This window comes from Eptatretus burgeri, chromosome 12 (genome assembly GCF_056783735.1).
Source record: "Eptatretus burgeri isolate ZD-2024b chromosome 12, Ebu_testis_v1, whole genome shotgun sequence".
In the NCBI taxonomy this organism is placed as follows: Eukaryota; Metazoa; Chordata; class Myxini; order Myxiniformes; family Myxinidae; genus Eptatretus; species Eptatretus burgeri.
In genome coordinates, this window is record NC_140972.1 from 37,681,580 (window position 1) to 37,703,165 (window position 21,586).

Genomic DNA, 21,586 nt, shown 5'->3' on the forward strand with positions numbered 1-21,586 from the left:
TTATACAACATTTCTCTATCGGCTTCATGCTTTTCTTCCAACGTTGTGGTATTCCCATAATCAATATCGTGTCTCATGCACACTTCATCAACTCTATTGATGGGTTTACTCCAGGATTTAGGATTGTCTGCCTCATCTAATCTTTTATCCAAGTTTGTGCCTGGACCACAGAAAGAATACCCTGGAAGATGTAATTCCCCTGGTATTCCAGTAGTTGTAAATTTACTTCCTGATAAAAACTTTTGTATATCTCCTCCTCGTTTGTGTTTGGAGATAAATAGATTTTTTTTTGAACCACACACTGAACATATACCTTTTTGTATAACCCTGTTATTTTTACTTTTAATATATGAAATATTTTTAGTATTAGTTTTCTTTTTACATTTGAGACAATAACTCATTTATTTATGTGAAAAATTCCTGCAGAGTGCAAAAACCTTTTTAGTTTCCAACATGCACATTTGAATCTTAATTTTTAAAACATAAAGAATCCTTAGAAATGCCTTCACTCTCTCCTCCATTTATTTAAGAAAAAAAATGAAAAACTTGAATTAAAATGAATAGCTTGTCGATGTCAATATTCTTGTCGAAAGTATTGCAAATAGACTTGTCAATTCTTTGTTTTCCTCCTCGGTGGGTTGAGTTATTTTCTGTAATACCACCAATCTTTTTTTAATCTCACTGGTTTCCATATTTTGATATTTATTTTGTCTCGCTCTTTCCTCCCTCTCCTCTCTCTCCTCCCTCTCCTTCTCTCTCTTCTCTCTCTTCTCCTTTTTCTCCCTCTCCTCCTTCTCTCTCTTCTCTTTTTCCTCCTTCTCTTTCTTCTCCCTCTCCTCCTTCTCTCTCTTCTCCTTTTTCTCCTCTTTCCTCTCTTCTTCAACTCCTTCCTCATCCCTTATTATCCTTGAATCGGTTACACCCCATAGAATATCATACATATATTCATCAGGATTTCTTGTTATTCCTGTATCCAAAATAATTTTTTTACAACAGGAAACCAATAAAATTTATTTTGAATTTCTAAAAGAGCCTTACCTTTTCTTAACTTTATAATTTTTTCATTATTTAACATTCTCATTAAATCTAAAGTTGTCGGTTTATCAACATCAGCATAATGCCAATCTTTTATTGAAAATACCTCATTCTTATGTTGTAGAACATATTTATTAAAATACCGAATACCCTTTTCTTGAAGGTATGCTTGGACACAGAAATGATAATTTTCTTGAAGCCTTCTTTCTATCATTTATGTATTAGAAATATATGTTAGAATAATATTATGGCACGAAACACCTCCCTATCTTCCCATAGTTAAATCATTTTGTATTTCCTTACTTATTATATATAATCCTGTTTTTTTCTGTTTTCATGATATCAGTCCCTGTGTCGTGTATAAGTCCCTGTGTTGTGTATAAGAAAACCATTATTATATTTACCCTTATTAAATTCTTTTATTTGTTGTTTACTAATCATGGCCCCACAAAACTCATTCTCGATACCAAGTGGATAATATTCTTCCTTACGAGACTGATTTAATTGTTCCAGGTCTTCGAGGTTAATTTTAAATGACCAATTATACCCTAAATCATTCATATCATACCCCCATTGTTCTATTCTCACACAAACGATACACCCTTCTTTATAAAAATTTATTTTAATTCGAACTGTGAATTCTGTATGACCTGGAGATAATATCAACACTTCTGTATCTTTGGAATACACGGCCATTTTATTTAAAGATATATATTGTGATAAATCGCTTAATCTCACCAAGTCATTCGCATCAGTCGGGCTTGGATAATTTTTTAATTTATAAGCATTTTTCATGTTAATATTTTTGGTTATATTATATTTATGTCGTTCAGCCTGTGCCTTTGTGTAATAATTTGATAAATCAATATCCAGTTCTTGAGATACACCAAAGATAGAACCATCTTTACCAACATAAGTCATTTATATTAGATTAAAAATAATATCATAAAATTTTTTATTTTTGTTGAGTTGAAATAACACTTCTTCTTCTTCTTTCGGCTGCTCCCGTTTGGGGTCGCCACAGCGGATCATCCGTATGATCCGCATAGTGATTTGGCACATGTTTTACGCCGGATGCCCTTCCTGATGCAACCCTGGTCGCCTCTTACGACACAGGGATATGGTACACCTATTTTAACCAGGGTATACACCGGCCCAGTACACTGGTACTCATTTCGCCGACCTCGGAAGGATGACAGGCTGAGTCAACCCCCTGGTGTATTAATTCAGTGGCCCAACGGGGCTTAAACACAGGACCTTTTGGATCCCAAGCCGCTGCCCTAACCACTGCGCCAACACCAGGCTTGAGTTGAAATAACACATATAGACATAATTGACCACAACACTGAGAATTTAATTCTTGGACTTGAAATGTTTGATAAACACCATTCTGTAAGAATTTTATGATTTCAACAGGTGGTGGAAGACCTAAACTATCAAAATAATATTTGTCTTGACTATTAAAAATACAAACCCAATGAGAACCGTTCCCATTATTATCTTCTAAGTTCATAATAATATTCTTTGTATGTTTCGGCACATTTGTTAATTCATCTCTCATACAAATAACCACATTATGAATTTTTAATTTCTTACAATATTTGACAAGTTGTAAATTTGATGTTGTATTCTTTCCAAATTCTTTAAACCACTCATCAATGCTCGTTTATTTATTAGAAAGATATAATCCATTACCTCTTTTCGTTAATTTTACACCTGCTTGTGCTATAGAAGAAAGCATATCTCCAACTAACAATCTCGCTTTATCAGGCAGACCTTCAAGTTTTTCAGCAAAATCTAAAATTACACCACTTCCACTAATTTGTTTCTCCAACTCTTTGTGATGTCTTTCCAATTCTTTTTGAGCCTGGAGTTGAGCCTTCCTTTCGTTGGCAGTTTTCACCGCTGTTGAAATACCACCCGTCAATGCTCCAACCGCACTTAAACCAGCAAATAAAGGAATTAGAAATGGGAGAAATCTTCCACTCGTCTCTCTTATTGAATATTTTTTCAACATTGGTTTTGTCATTTTAATTTTAGGTGAGCCAGTGTCATTCAAGATTTTAACCTGTTCTCTTGTGAGCAAAACATCAATTCTTACTGCTCCTTTTCTCTGAATTGTATTAACGTCAATCGTACAAGGCTTTTGATTTTGAACACAAGATGATAGTTTATGAAGGTTGATTTGATTAACATATACCCCAGTTGGTACTTTGCCACTCATTTATTTAACAAAAAATTATGTGAGACTAATCATCACACCATTATCTGTATTAATCTGCAATTCTGTTTCTTCCAAAAGCAAACAATATGTATCAACTTCTTCACTCTCTCCTCTTTCAATGTATAGGGAAGTATCCACTCGATTAGACTTTATAGTTTCCTTTTGAGCGCTCAGGTCAAACGCATAGATTGTATACAAACTTTTAAATGCTGTCATATCCAAAATTGGTTCTTTATTTCCATTACTTTCACACACCTTTTGGTAAGACTTGTATGCTTCAGCAAAATCATTTTTTTCCCAATTAATTTCCAATCTATCTCGTGGATAAAATGTTCCATCTAGAGAAACGCGAAGTTGTTTCACCTTAGCATTATCACTCAATGCATTATTCTTATCAGTCGCAGTATCACCATCTGGCTTTTTAAAAATGATCCACAGATATCGTGGCTTTCCTTCCAGAACACCCAAATTCCACGTGTAAGTAGTTTGGTTGAGTTTAACGTGTTGACATCTTCTTTTGAGGTATGATACACTGAGTGGTTTCTTTGAGTTAAGTCTTCGATTCAACATCTCTTCTGTTTTAAGATTAGGAGTATATTCACTGATATACCAACTCATCTCCTCAATCACAAATTTATTCTGTTCACCAAAAGCACTACCAACACCAAAAAGCAATCTATTTTCATTATCATTCCTTTGTAGTTGAAATCTAATTTTAAGACCATACAGAACTTTATCATGATCACAAAATCCAAATATACCTTTAAGAGGAACTGCCACAGTAAAACTATTTTCTGCTTTTGTATCATCATTATACATTCCTTTACTTTTAGTATATCCAGGGTCTGTGTTTGTAACCGTTGACATATCAGGAATAAAACCTTCGACAGACCCCTTTCCCATTCTATCACTGAATGTATAGAGTGTAAATTTCATCATTTCAGATACAGCAGAGACATAATCAACCGCTTCAACTTCTTGTGTTCCAATATACAAACGCACACTATCAAACATTTTCCAGAAGAAATAATTTACAAGTGTAGCGTTTGTGTTATTCCCAGCTTTAGTGAATTTAAATTTACACAACAAGAAACTTTCGGAGAGATTCAAATAGGTTTGTTGATTATTTATTTCAAAACTTTTTGTACCATTCGTATTCCAGTCTGTTCCAGTTATTGCATTTACCTTGAAGTAATCTTCTTTTTTAGTGGAGTTTGAGATAATAATAGTATCATCCAAATCATAGATACTATCAATTGCTTCCATACTTGTATTTATTTAGGAAAAAAAGATGTTAAAACTTTTGAAACCCTGATCCAAGTATTCGAATTATTTTCTGTCGTTCTTGAGGGGACAACTGAGTTTTGCCTTTCTTAATTTCTTTTATTGCTTGTAATTTATGAGATTCTTTCTGGGCATCTTTTATGCTCTTTACAGCACCTGCTACATTTCCCACAGCAGAAGCAGTTGAACCAATTAGATCTTTATGTTTAAGAATAGTTGAACCAATACCCATCTCCTCTAAATTGATGTCCAACACCCCTTTGTCTCTTAGGTTTATAGTATCCTCTACCAAGATACATACCTTCACCCTTGTAGTATGGGGAAAGGAACATCCCATCCCCTGTAATTATTTTATATTTTCCCAACTCGTGTTTCCTCACAATAACCATCGTATTTATTTATTGGAAAACTTCACGTAGGTGAATTCTGATGGATATAACTTCTCCATTAAAAGAAATCATACGATTATCTTGGTCGGTTATCCTAAAATTTACTCTGTGTATGGTTTGTCCTGACACAGGGAGATAAACCAAATTTTTGGGTTCCATATTGAATTTATAACCAATTGGGGTTGAGTATGCGCTGAATGAAAATATTGCATTTGTTTTTTTTCCATCATTATAAGCACCATCAATCAAATCACAGTCAATTAACACCGAATTTATTCCTGAGGATATTTGAATGACATTATCACTGTAAAACGTCCCATTAGTTTCAATCTTTTTTGAGGAGAAACCCAATAACTCTCTAAATGAATTATCAATTGTGAAATCAACCTTGTAGTTATTTTTAACTTTAATCATTGATTTTGAAGTATGTTTTTGAATGTCTATAACAATATTTTTTGGTTCATCACCCTGTTCTTTCATAAGATGAGCAATTTCGGAAGATATTTGAGAAATCTCATATGCTCCGGGTGAGACTGTTATCGTTTTGTATCCACTTCCGGGATTATAACTAAACTTGTCATTTTTATCAGTTATATTAAATAAGGTGTTATAAGTTTCCATGGACAATAAAGATGCCTCATATTCGATTGTTGGGTCAAGTTGTAGTGGGTATGGGAATGAAGATGTGTGGTCGCTTGTTGTGAAATTGAAACTAAGGATTGTGCTTCTCATCTTATTTAAAGGCCCGGTCACACCTTGACGTTTTAGCCAACGTATGCCGATTTTTGAATTTTTTTTCTAAAACGCTGGCACACGTTGAATACGTTATGGGTAAGTTTTGATAACATTGAGAGCACGCTGAAAAACACTGCCATACGTCGTTGTACGTTGGCTTTAAACCTTGCACTTTTTGGTTGTCCTCAAATTTTTTCATGCTTGAAATTTCACGACGTATGCCAGCATATGACTCACACGTTCCGCTACGCTGGCCACAAGTTGTATGCACGGTCTGCGATCGTTGACAGACGTTAACACAAGCTACTTGTAAGTTATTCATAAGTTGAGACACGCCGAGGTAATGTTTAGCGTACCCGAAACTTATTTCTAACCTATGATTAACGTGTTGTTGGCATGTTACGCGATCATTGCCACACATCGACAGACGTTACTTTTAAGTTACTCATAGGCTGAAAGACGTCGGTATAATGGATCGTCCTTGCGTCAACGTCCACGGCCACGGCCAGGACACTTATTTGCAGCATTCTTCAAACTTTTCTTCGGCATGACGAGGATGTTCACACTTCGATGTCTAGCTTGGCTATGATTCCAATTGTCCATCGGCAGCGTCTATTTAAAATAGTCGAGTTTGAGCGTTTTAACACGTTCAGAAGAAACGCTTCAAATTTCCAAACCCCAGCGTCAAAAAACAAAGGCGAGTGACAGCAATTTAAATCGTTTATTGTAAACAATGAAAATAGCAGAGTGGTACCGTTTAAAAGTCGTTGAGTGTAAAAAAAAATCGAATTGTTGAGCGCAAGCGTCTACTTTCAATAGTCGAGTTTGAGCGATTTAGCACGTTCAATAGAAACGATTAAAATTTCCGAGCGCCAGCGTCAAAAAACAAAGGCGAGTGACAGCAATTTAAATCGTTCATTGTAAACAATGAAAATAGCTGAGTGGTACCGTTTAAAAGTCGTTGAGTGTAAAAAAAAATCCAATTGTTGAGCGCAAACGTCTACTTTCAATAGTGGAGATGCAGCCATTTAAATCGTTGAGTGGCAGCCTATGAACCTACCCGTGGACACAAGGACGATCCATCATAACCCACACCCTCCCCCTCACACTCACCTACTACTGCCAACATGAACAAACTACTACTAATACTAATACTAATACTGATACTGATACTGATACTGTTACTGCTGACATGGACATCGACTCAAAAAGGAACTCGAAAACACTGTTGGGTTCCCCTTTTATGAGCAGCATTTTTATATACCAATTCCCAAAACCGCTGGGAACACGTCTTTATATGGCAGTTGTAAGCTAGAAACACATTCATTTTTTTTTTTTTGTCGACCGGAAGACGTCATTGGAATACGTCTACATACGTTGATGTGTGTTGGGACTACGTAAAGAATTGGTTCAAAGCACGTCAAACATAAGTTAGAAATAAGTTTCGCGTAAAAAAGACATTACCGCGACGTGTTTCGACTTATGAGTTGCTTATAAGTAGCCTTTGTGGACGTGTGTAAGCGTCCACATATCGTGTGTAAAACTTATCCCCATCGCATGCGGAACGTGTGTCATACGCCGAGTACGTCGTAAAATTTTGAACATGTTTAAAATTTCTTGACATACTCTACTTACTACGACGTATGATAGCGTACTTTAGCGTTCTACTCACGTATACCAAACTTACTCATACCGTATTTGACGTGCCCCCAACGTTTTAGACACATTTTTCTTAGGTCGGCATACGCTGGCAAGATCGCCAAGGTGTGACCGCGATGTTGTCACTTCCATTTCTACGGCAGTTATGATTCGAATCGTTGTGCGTCAGCCTTTTAATAGGCTACGTCACGACATCGTCGGCGATGCGTGCAACGCGCTATGCCGAAGTTAGACTATCGTTGGGCATCGGTTGTGTAGGCCAACAACAGGTTCAGCATTCGTTGGTATAAGTTATCTATAACACAACGAAACGTTCTGTGTCCATTACTAATATGTTATGCATACGACCAACTCATTATGAATACGTCCGAATCTTTAAAAAAAAACATCAAAAGTTCAACGTCAGCCAGCGTTTTACATACATTTTAATACGTTGCCATCGCTGGCTAAAACGTCAAGGTGTGACCGGGCCTTAATATGAGATAAAATGTCTTTATATTGATTTTTATTAATTATTTTCATGTTCATCAACTGGTCGAAAATGGCTGATGCTTCATTAAAACAATTGTTATTTCCAGCCTTCTTACTCCTAACAACAATAACAGTCTTAACTAATTGTGATGGGTCATTTGGAAGAAAACTAATACCTGAACCAAGGATACTTAAAGCCTGAATAATGTGTTTCTCCTTCTCATTTTTCCTACTTTTACTAGAAATACTAACCCAATAATTTAGAGTGTTCAGCAGATCAATATATACTCTATCATCATTATTTTTCATATCCAATGGTTTATCAATATACTTTGATTCATCCCTCACAGTTGAACCTTGTCTTCCATCTTTTGTGAGAAGAAACATTAATCTCGGAGTTAGTTTAACAGGAGGTTGAGCAGAACCCAAGAACCTTAATTCATCATTAAATATCAATACCTTTTCTTGAACAAGATGAAATATTGCTCGTTGTTCTGTTGGAATGAGTCCTGCTTTGGTTTTTGAATCCGCTGAATATTCATTGTTTTGAAGAGCATTCACAATATAATCAGGGGGTCGATTAATCTCTTCCAGTTGTTGAAATAAACCTTCATCATCATATACCTTTAATTCTCCTAAATGCTCTAATTCTTCCTCCGTCATTTGATCAAAATCTTTTAACATTTGATGTTTTTTAGGAGTATATTCTACTGTGGGAACTGTGGAAACATCTTTAATTTTTTCTTGGGAAGTTTTTAAAAGTGGTTTAAAAAATTTATCTTGTTTTCTTTCAAATGCTTCTTCGCCCGTTAGTTTCTATCTGTGTTTCTTCTTTATGTCTTCCTGCTGTTTTACAACTTTTGAAACCAACTCTTGATGTTCCTTAAATCTTCTTGCTCTTTCTTTTGCATCCATTTATTTATTGTAAAATATCATTTAATGAATTGTAAAGATCAACAGGGAAATTTTCCTTTTCTTCATCATTCAAGTAGATGTGTTCAAATAAATCCTTTTCTTTAAATATTTAATCAAATTCCTTATTAACATTAATGCGAATTGTAATTTCTTCTTCACTAATACTTGCATCTCTGCTTTTCATACGTTTGCGTTGAGTTTCTTCATCAACATCAAAACCGAATGATAAAATCTTCACTCCGCTCAGATGTTTAATAATTTGTCTCGTTCCTTCTGGATTAGTTTCTAATATCCCAAGACCACCAGATTTTAGTTTCCTTAACTCACTCTTACAATGTGAATATTTTGTTGTACCAAGAGAAACCTCCTCAAATATTTGACCTTCATTCCTCAATCGCATATGTTCCTCCACTGAAATATAGTGATAATCTTCACCTTTTACTTCTCCAGGTCTTATTGCTCTAGTTGTTGTTGATACAATGCGTATCACGGGGTGTTTTTTAAGTAAATTTACAATATTCTCATTTGTACTACACAAGAACCTTGATTTATGAAAGTTTTTTTCCAGAAGCAGATTTACCCACAAGATTTACAATAATAGTTGTCATTTATATATGTAATTGTTTATAAAACAAAAAATATATCCCTTAATATCTCATCTTGTTTCACAACAATATATTTATATTTTTCAGTCGTGTGCTTCATGTAATCCTCAAATTTCTTTTTACTACATAATGTAGAACAATTATCTCTCCAAAAATTATTGATATCTATTGAATTTAACTTGAATAAAATAAAAGTATTAGCATTGTTTCTGATGGAATGACGAGGAAGTTGAAAGTACGATTGACTAAGATAAATACAATTACAAGAAGAATGTCTCCCTCTTGTGTAGTCGCTGTCCATTCCCGTTTGGTTTCTCTCATTAACACAATCATCAAAGATAACGAGGTTCTTTTTTGATTTCTCCAAATCTTGGGGAGACGGTATATCATCCGTATTATCACGAAGAATACAAGTTATAGGATTTGATTTCTTTTTACATCTCTGTGTATCACAAAATAGTTGAATTATATCTTCAATGTTATAATCATTTAGGTTTTTTTGACGTTTAAATAAACCGATTATATCTTCTTTTTGAAGACCAGCATTAAAACCTTGTGAGAGTAGTTGATACTCTGGTTGAAAACTCGACTTTGTGAAAATTATTAAATTATCATAATCTAAAAAGTTGGGAGTGAGGAGCATCTTTAAAAATAAGCAGGTTTTTCCACATCCACTTGAACCAACTATGAGACATCTTAATGAATTTGGGAGATTTTTATGGTTGTTAAATTTTATCTTATTTTCCCAAATGGGTAAAAAATCATTCATTTATATATTTGGAAAACAGGTTATTTAATTTATTATTGGCTTTTTTAGAAACTCTATATTTTATCCTCAGTTCAGGTTTAATTTCAAGATAATCCATTATTTTATTTATACAATATCTTGTGTTGATATTTCCCTGAAAATTACATCCATGAATAATATATAACAACAATCCTTTGAACATTTCTCTTATACGTTCAGTTTCTTCCCTTGTAAGGAAAGGTGTGTTATCACCCTCATACTTTACATTCATTTCTCTGATCAATCTTGTAACGTAATTCATTTTTGGTGTAAATCTAAAAGAATTATCTTCCTTTTTATATTTTTTATTATCATTAATTAGAAGATAATCACAGAATATACATTGTTTATAGGCTTTTGACTCTGTGTTTAATCCCAGTCTTTCACACGCAGGACAATTCTCAAATTTGTCATATGGAGAATCAGGAAAGTCTAGCATATTTATAAAGTAAAACTTTACTTAAACTGAAATTCATCTATACTTTCAGTTGTATATTGACTCATATTTAATAATATTACCATCGATATCAATATACTTTTTTTCATTACCAGATTCAACGACAACATTTTTTATATTAAAGGTAATTTTAAAATGATCGTTAACTACTATTGAACGAAATGTCATTTCACCTGATATATTAACATCCTTTATTTCATCAGGATTTACATCTTTAGGGTTGTTGAAAAAAATACAAATTTCTCCTTGCATATTACAGATGGTCTTATCTTTTCTTTCTAAAGCTTCATCCATAAGGTTTTTGTTTTTTGATACTTTTTCTTGTTTCATTGCTTTTTCTCGTTTTGAATATATTACCAGAAGGAGAGGAGAAACTTTTGTTAGAGATACTTTAATTGATGTTCTACCAGGTATACTAAAAGCCCTTCCACTGAAGGAAATTGAAGAACTCATTATTTACCATAATTGTTTTTATCCAATTGTTGTTATATTTATCTTTGTTCAATTTTACATCTTTGACATATTTCTCAGTATCTAACAAATGAAGAGATTGATTGAAACTTGTCTTTTGTGTCTTGAAACATTGTATTTATTAAGTGAAAAAGTTGGAGGATAAAATGGTTTTAAGCACAGATTCACCTGTAAAATAAACGAAATTTTCATCAAGAAAATTTTAGTTTAAGCAAAGATTTATTATATAAATATGGTGAATACAACATACTGTGATGTTTGTAATCACAAATATAAACATTATAGAAAACACCTCCGAACCAACAAACACACATTTAATCTATTTCATAAAATATCTCCTCTTGAGTTGGAAAGAAAACATTGTGATATCTGCTCAAAGGATGTTTTGAAGAGTAGTTATAATAGACATCTTCAATCACAAAAACACAAGAAAAATGAGTTTAAAGTAAAGGGAGACTATTATATTGAAAACACTGATGGGGCATTTAAAGGGCATATAAAAATAAGGATTTTTCAATTTGGAGAACCCGGTCCATCATCAATAGCTGAATCAATTGAAATAGTGAAACCTGATGTTGAAAAAGTTATTAAAAAGACATTAAAAGAAATGAAAACTTTAAAGTTTTATATGGGAGTGAAAATGAATATGAAAAGACAAGATGAAGAACAAACTCCTTATATGAGAACAGATCTTCATTTTATAGCATCATTTCAAGATTTTTTGAATAGTGGGGTTTATGAAGAACTATCAAAACAAGAGGAGGATGTTGATAATACAGTGGTAGGAAGTGGATTCAATATTAAAAAAATCATCTTTTTAGATATACACATTCTAAAATCAAACCCTCTTAAAGCTTCTTCTTATATTGAATTACCAAAAGAAATAAAACTAAAGAAGGCAGTTGTTAATATTAAGAACAATGATAATAAATGTTTTCTCTGGTCTGTTCTTGCTCACTTTCATCCACCAAAATGTAATTCAGAAAGAGTAAAACAATATATGAAATATGAGAATACCTTGGACATTAAAGATTTTAAATTCCCAATGCCACTAACAGATATTCCTAAATTTGAGAAAAAGAATAATCTTTCTATTAATGTATATGGATTAACGGATACAAACAAAGTTCAAATATTAAAAATTTCAAACAACTATAAAAATGAAGAAACACACATTGATCTTTTATATTTTAGTGTTGGAAATAATTCACATTACACATACATCAATAATTTATCAAGATTAATCTCTTCTCAGGTATTCAGAACAGCAAACAAAATATATCCTTGGAAGCGATGTCTTAATTCATTTCATACAAAAGAACGATTGGAACAACATTCAAAATATTGTAGTAATCATAAATCAGCTGTAATTACAATGCCTAAACCTGGTGAAAAGATTTCTTTTGAAGATTATAATAAATCTATCATGCACCCATTTGTGATATACGCTGATTTTGAGTGTATCCTTAAAAAGATAAATACTGCTTCTCCTAATCCAAAAGAATCATATACAAATAAATATCAAAAACATATTCCTTGTGGTTTCTGTTATTATATCAAATCATCTGTTGGAGAAAAGTATAACAAACTTGAACATTATAGTGGAAAAAAAGCTTCACAAGAGTTTGTAAAACGATTAGAAAAGGATTGTATAAGACTCACTAAATTAATGAAAGAAACAAATGAACCGATGAAATTAACCAAAGAAGAAAAATTAGAATTTAGAAAGAACAATATCTGTCATATTTGTGAGGGGGAAATTAAGGAGTCTAAAGTTATGGATCATTGTCATCTTACTGGTAAATATAGAGGTCCCGCTCATTCCTGTTGTAATCTTAATTATAAATTACCTTCTTTTATTCCAGTCTTTCTTCACAACAGCGCCAACTATGATACACATCTATTTATAAATGAACTTTCAAAAACACCAGGGAATATTTCTGCCATAACAAACACAAGTCAAAAGTATATTTCATTTACAAAAATGATATTCACAAAACCTTTAACTCATATTAGGTTTCTAGATTCTTACAAGTTTATGGGAACACCACTAGCCTACCTCGCATCAAATCTAAGCTCCACGGACTCTTTTCCAAATCTTAATTCATTCTTTCCAAAAGAGGAAATTCTCACTAAAGAGGAAATTCAGATTAAAGAGAGAATTCAAAGTAAAGAGGAAATTCTAATTAATGAGGAAATTAATGAAGAAATTCTAACTGAAGATGAAATTCTAATTATAAAGAAAATTCGAACAATGAATGAAATTCTGATTAAAGATGAAATTCTGATTAAAGAAGGAATTCTCACGAGAGAGGAAATTCAAACAAGGAATGAAATTCAAAGTAAAGAGAAAATTCTTACAAGTAAGGGAATTTATCCTTATGATTATATGGATTCATTTATTAGATTTAAAGAAACACAACTTCCTTCAAAAGAAAGTTTCTATAATAACCTTTATGAAGAAGAGATAAGTGATAAGGAATATAAACACGCACAAGAAATATGGAAAATATTTAAGATAAAGAACCTTGGAGAATATCATGATTTATATCTAAAAACAGATGTTTTATTGTTAGCTGATGTGTTTGAAGCTTTTAAATCACTCTGTCATAATAAAAATTGTTATGGATTGGATCCTGCCCACTATTTCACAGCTCCTGGTTTAGCTTGGAGTGCAATGTTGAAAATGACAAAACAAGATATAGATTTAATCAGTGATGTTGATATGCTTTTGATGATTGAGAAGTCCAAGAGAGGTGGAATATCACAAGTATGTTCAAAAAGATATGCTAAAGCAAATAATAAATATCTTCCAAATTATGATAGTGAAAAAGATAGTAATTATTTGATGTATTTTGATGCTAATAATTTGTATGGATGGGCAATGTCTCAATCTCTGCCTTATGGTAAATTAGAGTGGGTGGAAGAAAAGGATTATGAAAAGGCTTTGATGAATATTGTTATTTCTTCTCAAGAGGAATTGAATGACGAAGAAGAAGGTTATTATTTTGAAGTTGATTTGAGGTACCCGAGTGATCTTCATAATAAGCATAAAGACCTTCCTTTTGCATGTGAGAAAGAAACCCCAAAGAAAGAATGGTTCAGTGATTATCATAAAAGTTTTAATATTAAAGGCAAATCAACAGAAAAGTTATTAACAACATTCTATGATAAAGAGGGATATGTTTTGCATCAGAGAAGCTTAAAACAGTTTTTGAGAGAAGGATTGAGAGTAGCTAAAATTCATAGAGTTTTAAAATTTAAACAAAGTCCTTGGGTGAAAAAGTATATTCAATTCAATACAGATATGAGAGCAAATACAAAAGTAAAATTTGAAGGGGACTTTTATAAATTAATGAATAATGCTGTATTTGGAAAGACTATGGAAAATGTTAGAAACAGGCAAAGCATTAGATTCGCAACATCTTGGAAAGAAGCTTCGAGATTGATAAATAAACCAAGTTTTGAGAGAGAAGAGGTTTTTTCAGAGAACTTTTCTGCAATTCATATGAAAAAGGAAAGTATTGTAATGGATAAACCAATTTATATTGGAACAGCAGTTCTTGTTTTATCGAAGATATTGATGTATGATTATTTGTATAATGACTTAAAGAAAGAGTATGGTGAAAATGTTTCATTGTTGTATATGAACACTGATAGTTTTATCTTAGATATAAAAACTGATGATGTTTATGAAGATATGAAGAAAAATATTGGAGTATATGATACAAGTAATTTCAGCAAGAAGAGTGAGTTATTTTCCAAAAAGAATGAAAAGGTTATTGGTAAGTTTAAGGATGAGTTGGGTGGAAAAGTAATGAGTGAGTTTATTGGATTGAGAGCAAAGGCATATGCTTATAAGTATGGTGATCAGATTGATAAGAGGTTAAAGGGAATAAAGAAATATGTAATAAAGAAATCAATAACTTTTAGAAATCATGATTATTGTTTGATGAATAAGAAAGAAGAATATAGGAAAATGAATACAATAAGAAGTTATAAACATAACATATATAGTGAAGAAGTAAATAAAAAGGCATTAGGAGCCTATGATGATAAGAGATTTATTTTAGATAATGGAATAGATTGTGTTCCATATGGATATTGTATGATCGAGTGAATAGAATAGATTGTGTTTTAACGATGGGAAGATGGGTTAGGGTTTTTTGAGGGCTACCGCCACGTTTTTTTGCAATATATAAATGGTCAAACCAAGTATTAATCAAACTAAAGAGTGGAGAAAATCTCAGTCTTGGTATATAAATGGAAAACATAATGAATGTGAAAAATATCAAATAAGTCTTATTGAAAAAATAACTAAAACAAAGGTAAATAAAACAAATAAGCGAATCAATTTAAAAAGTGGTAAGTTAGAGGATGTAAAGAAAAAAAATGAATATCCTTGAATGGACTGAAAACTTTGATGGTTATCAATTGAACAATGAAAAAACAATTTACTATAATCTCAAAATGATATGTGGCTCAGGAGGTGGTCAAACAAGAGCATTAAGAGAAGTTTATCATTTCGTAATGGCACAAAAGGGGTATCTTAAAAAATATAAAGATTCAAATGTTTTGTTTTTCAATATTTTAGATGGGGATTATTGTGCAAAGAAAATTAAACTATTGAAGAAATTTGAGAATGAACAAATCTTTATAGGTTCAATGAGTGAGCTAAACAATATGCATCGGTTATTTGATAAAGAGTGTCCCGAGTCTTAGACGTTTCAGATATTTCTTTCGAATCACCTTTAACAAATCACATGACCACTTTAATACTTGAACAAATCTTTATCTTATTGCATGGATTATTTGAAAAAAAAAGTGTCCCCAGGTTAAAAGGGGAGACAAATAAATATACCTTGGGATAAAAAGGGGGTTTATTTTTAGGGAAAAAAAATATGAATCGCTGAAAATCCCCCATTCATTTACATGGGGAAAAGTGAGCCAGAACCAGTATATTCACCCTACTCACAGCGTAAGTTTAAAACGATGATATTTACTATTCATCATATTTGGGAGGACATGGTGGGGGTGGGAGCTGTATGGGCTGTGAGGACCATTATATAGATATATTATCTGTTTTGTTCTGGGGCCACAAGGTAAAGTATACTTCACTCGCAGAGTATTTGCCCGACAGGCGATCTTGTTCCAAGCATGCAACAGGTTCTTCTGATGCATACCTTTATTTGGGTGGTGCATAGGCAACACACAGTGAACCTGGGGTATGTGCATGAAGCAAAAACATACTTACTGCTTATAATTCAAAACACCTCTCTGCACTGTAAAACGTGGTGACAGGAATACTGTATTATAAATGGTGGAGACTTGTAATACCCTGCCCCACCTGGAGGCAGCGCGACATGATATATATTTACATAGAGAATTTGCATCCCTCCCTTCACTCCCGTCTCGTCTATAATCACCGGCAAAGATAAAAACACACTGATACATTAATTTGGGTCAAGCTGATCATCTGTAACAAGTCTGGCTGTAATTCGCCCAGAACTATAGGAGGAGTCACGTGACAACCAAAGAAATGAACAAACATACAAACACCGATCTGTGAATTATAGTTAGGATTTTTGCATCTATTGGTAAAAGGAGAAGTGTGTGCCCGTGTGTGTGTGTGTGTGTGTGTGTGTGTGTGTGTGTGTGTGTGTGTGTGTGTGTGTGTGTGTGTTGTATCCCCGACCGCCGCTAGCTAGTACTAACAGGAACTTGACACCTCTCATCCACAGATATTCCTCATATTTTCTGGACTTCTGCGAGTCTGATTTGCTTTTAGGAACAGAACAATTACGGTTGCCTTTTCTAAAATTGCCACCCATTCATCGAATTGCTAACAATTACGTTTCAAAGACGATTTGAATTACATATTTCGCATTAGGAATGGCAGGTTAAAAGTGCCCTGCGAGCAGTACCCAGTCACTGGAAAAACACACATAGCGACTGCGCAAAATTTCCTCTTTTAGCATTCATACGTCATTTCGAAATTAACGTATTAGATGCACACATGTAGGTTCCATCGACATATTATCCAAGCAAATTGGAGGATGGCGTAGGAGGTCGGGGCAGGGGAGTTTAGAGAATGTTTTTAGAAAAAGAAGGGGGAGTTTAGAAGAATAAAGGAGGAGAGAGTTTGGGAAGAGTTAGGAGTAAATGTTAGGGTAAATAGTTATGCGTTTATGACATAGATTTAGGAATAGTGAAAAACTTTTCTCCATTTTATGTACAGAGTATGGGGTTTAACATCTCTTGAGATGCCTGATTGAGAAAGACTGACAACCTTTCTCTGACAATCTCTACAGCCTGCAATCATGGTTGCAAGAACACATTGCATTCATAATATATCCCATTTCAAAACATGAAAAAAAGGTAATGTGAAATTATATATTATTGGCGTATTCTTGACATGATTGAGTCTGTTTTTGATTTTGCAGAATCCCAACCATCCAGCAGTATTTGCTTACCCAACCCATGTCTCAACGGAAGCACATGTGTTCCAAAAGGTCAATCATATTACTGTCAATGCCTGGAAGCCAAAGGTCCTCACTGTGAACATAGTAGGTTTGAAGCTACATTGGATGCAATCTATACATTGGTCACTCTCGCCTTTACGCAATCTTCTTAATTTTATATATATATATATATTTTTTTTTTTATGAGAATGTGGATACCATCAGCCATAAAACAAATGAATTGAAAAAGAAAGAAAATTTCAAATTTAAATGGCAGCAAACTCACAGATGCACACACAAAATACTGAAACTTTTTTTCTCTTCCACAGTTCAACCAATGACTACAGAAGAACATAATAGGGATTCCCTTTGAATGGTGGATTAATTATGTAAGGGGCATTCAGACAGTTTCGAGCCTGACCTATTTAATCATATTTTAGGGCCACAACAGTTTCACAGATCAAATTACTCATGCTTTAGAATGTTTTTCTTTCTTTACAGGAGTGAGGCTCATGAAAGAGCAATGTAGAACTGACAGTGGGGACAAACACCAAGGGAATTAATGGACGGGAAAAGAGGAGAGGGAGGAAGGGAGGAAGTACTGGTTTCAGCAAGATGGGTGCTCAGAATGTTGATTGCTGATGAGAAGAGAGCTCGACTTGTCATCGCCAGTGAACTATGCGAGCGGTTTAAATCAGTTCCAGACACTTATATGAGCATGATTCTGACTCAGGTTGAGACGTGGGTACACCACCTTGAACTTGACACGAAACAGCAGAGCATGCAGTGGAAGGATAATCTCCACCTCGCTGGAAGTTCAAGAAGAAGACATGAACTGGACAGGTCATGACCATGGTTTTCGGTAAATTGGTGATCATGATTGTAGTTGATTTTGCTGGTGATGATTGTAGTTCCTGTTCTGTGCTTAATGTCGTCTTATTGTGTGCTTGTATGGCTACTTTTTCTTCCTCCTGCATTCTGCCTTTTCTTTTTACCCCAGCCCATTTAACCCTTACACACCCACTCAGAATTCTTCCCTCCCATTATCTTACCATCCTTATTCTCAGCATCTTTCTAACCCCTTCCTTTCACTAGCTCAATGCAGAAACAACAAAGCTCTCACTACATTTTGTGCTTTTGGATGTTTTTAAAATATAGTGTTGAGGCTCATGTAACAGAACAAAACAACAGTAGAAAGAGAGGGGGAAGGGGGTGGGGTGTTGGGGTCAGACACACCAACAGCAGGGTTGAGGGACAAAACAGAGGGAAAGTTGGAGAAATACTGGATGTGGGGAAGAATGAGGGTAATGGTAGGACACAAGGGGTGAACAGGATGGACACAACCCTAAACTCTCAATCACAGAAATGGAAGGAAAAACTGGAAACTCGGAAAGAGTGGAGATTGGGGAGGCATAATGGGGATAGAAACTATCATGGTTTTGGATGGGGTTTGATCTGGGATTGTGGTGAACAGCTGTCTTTCAGCCATGGAGGGAAGTTGGTTCCACAGGTGGGAAAAGAGTGATTTGGGATTTTTGGAGTTTCACCAGAAGGGGGTTACTGGCAGACCATGTGTGCCAGGCAAAAGCTTGGGCTATCAAAGTGCGAAAAGGCCAGAGGGTTGAAGACCAGAAAGGAGGTGGTAGAAAAGAGAGACCACTGACCTATCTGTAATGGTGAAATGATAGCCACAGACACTCAGGTTCATTGGCAGACATTCCAATGATCTTGAAGACCTTGGTTTCCATGGCATCAAGCTTAGCAAGGTGTGACGCAAAGGCACCATCACAGAGGAGAGAGCATTACTTCATCAAACTGCAGATGAAGGCCCCATAGGTGGATAAGAGTTAAGGTGTACCAAGGAAGGACTTTGCATGATGGAGGATCCCCAGTTGGCAATTTATCTCATGCTTGGCAGTGATGGCAGTGGAGTTCCTTTTCTGACAAAACATGGACAGGCCTTTTCGTTTCTCGAGTACATCTTTGGTTGTGGCTAGTTCCATAACAAGCAATCAGTTCATTATCTTGTCCAGTCGTCCAGCAAATTTTGCTTTGTTCTGTAAAGAACTTGATCTATCTGTTGGGCTAAATAACTTAACGAGGGTGGGGTAACCTTCCAAGAAAGCAGTCACCAATGTGCAGGAGGATGACAGTCAGTGAATGTGAAAAACTTAACCAACCTTATGCATTTGAACACAGAGCTCAGCAGCCACAGCTTCAAGTTGCCGTTGGTTCTTTGGACTTTGTGAAAAGAACAAATACAGCAAATCTATCAACAGGTGAAAATTGCTTTGCTTCACTCACTGTCTGAGCAGCGTCATGAACAGCGAGTTCTAGTTTATGGTTCACGCAATGAATCAAGATGACATCGCTGTTAATATTTCCTCGCAGAACTGATGCTGCCCATTTATACTTCGCAAGCATTGATGATGTTCCATCAGTTACAAAACTTAGTGAATGCTCTTTCAGTAAGTCTTCAGAGATGCCATCCCTATTCAGGGTGGAAAGCAGCTCATCTGCATTGCCAGCACCTGTTTCTGACTTTAGCTTCACAATGTCAAAAAAAGAACTAGTTGCACAGTACATCCTCAAATACAATTTGGATATAAGTTATTAGACAAGATATGTTGGAGGCAGATGTGCTTTCATCAATCAGGATAATGAACCTGTTGCTAAAATCAATTATGTACTGAGCAAGTTGCAAAACCATTTTCTTGGCATCAAACATCAGCATGTTATGACATGTGTGGTCAGAATGCAGAATTTGCCCATATCTAATCCATTGAGCTCCAGTAGCTGCAAAATTTTAGCATGCGTCTTAAATGACAGATATTCTTTCCATGTCATGTCGGCTGTTCTCATTATGTTCACAGTGTCGGTTTCATTTCGGCCTAATCCTTCCATGCTGCTACTGCTGCTGCCTTCCTGACGACATGCTATGTAATTTTTTTTTGCTCAGCAAGTAACTCGCCAGGTGAATCTTCAGGATGGTTTTTCTCGAGTTGTTTGTAAAAATCTACAATTGATGTTTACTGGGTCTCCATTTTTTTTTCTTCCTGCAAACACCATACACACTTACAGAGTGATTTTTTATAATGTCGGTTTGAAATATAACAACGTAATCATGTTTTCATCGTTGGTTTTCATTGCTTAATTTGCTGTTACATCACGTACAATTTTGTTGAATGATAATCTATTATGTAATGCCAACCGTGGTGTCTCTCTGTGCATTCGGTTGTCTCCCGTTTCCGGCAGCCGCTTCCCGCACTGTGTTTGAAAAACTCCGCACGCAGACAAAGCTCAACATTCAACCAAAAATAGAGCAATTTATCAAATAAGATATATTTTAAAAGTATAAATACAACATGGAATCGGTTTGTTTCACAGTGCATTAAGATATGACCTTCGGTTTGTCACAAAGATGAACAATCCATGTCTGCGTTGTTAATAACAGTAGCCTAAACCTAAAGTCTGTGAACAAAGGTGATCATTTAATTAAAGAAAAACCTCCAGTTCGCATTGTGACCTCAAAATAATGTTTAACAAGTAGAGGTACTTTCAAAGTACACTGCCCAGAGGCCAAATAAATCAATAATAAATTCTCCAATGCACGGCACATGGAGACGGAATCAGGAGGGAGCAGTGTACAATCAGTGATTGATTAATTTCATAATTGAACTAAATAATAATCGTAAAATAATTAATTTCTTAATAATTTGGCTAATAACAAACCCAAACCACCAATTTTTCATCTGAATCTGTAAATTTTTGAAAATTAAGTAATTCATCGAAAAATGAATAATTAATCGATTAATTGATTAATCAATAAATCAAAAATACCCTTTATAGCCAAATCACTTGTTCACCGTCGTATCCAAATATCGGCTTCCAAGCTCAAAAGGTGCCCGAGATATTGCCCAGATGAGAAATAAAATAAATAAGGAATTAATAAATCGATAATAATTAAGTAATTAATCAATTGATTGATGAATCAAAAAACCAAAAAAAAATGTTCATTTTTGCAAAAGCACATCTGCACTTTTATTTCCAAGTTTCAGCTTCTTATCTCAAAGGATGGCTGAGATATCAACAG

At 34.4% G+C, this 21,586-nt stretch overlaps 1 protein-coding gene across 1 annotated transcript in view; it reads left to right on the forward strand.

Moving 5' to 3' along the window:
* Positions 1 to 20,612, forward strand: part of LOC147015430 (von Willebrand factor A domain-containing protein 2-like) — a 74,659-nt gene extending 54,047 nt beyond the window's left edge. Inside the window, exons 12-13 of the mRNA XM_085850177.1 lie at positions 17,476 to 17,598; positions 17,823 to 20,612. Of these exons, the coding sequence (XP_085706303.1) occupies positions 17,476 to 17,598; positions 17,823 to 17,866 (167 nt within the window). The 3' untranslated portion in view covers positions 17,867 to 20,612. The remainder of the gene's footprint in view (positions 1 to 17,475; positions 17,599 to 17,822) is intronic.
* The last annotated feature ends 974 nt before the right edge of the window (positions 20,613 to 21,586 follow it).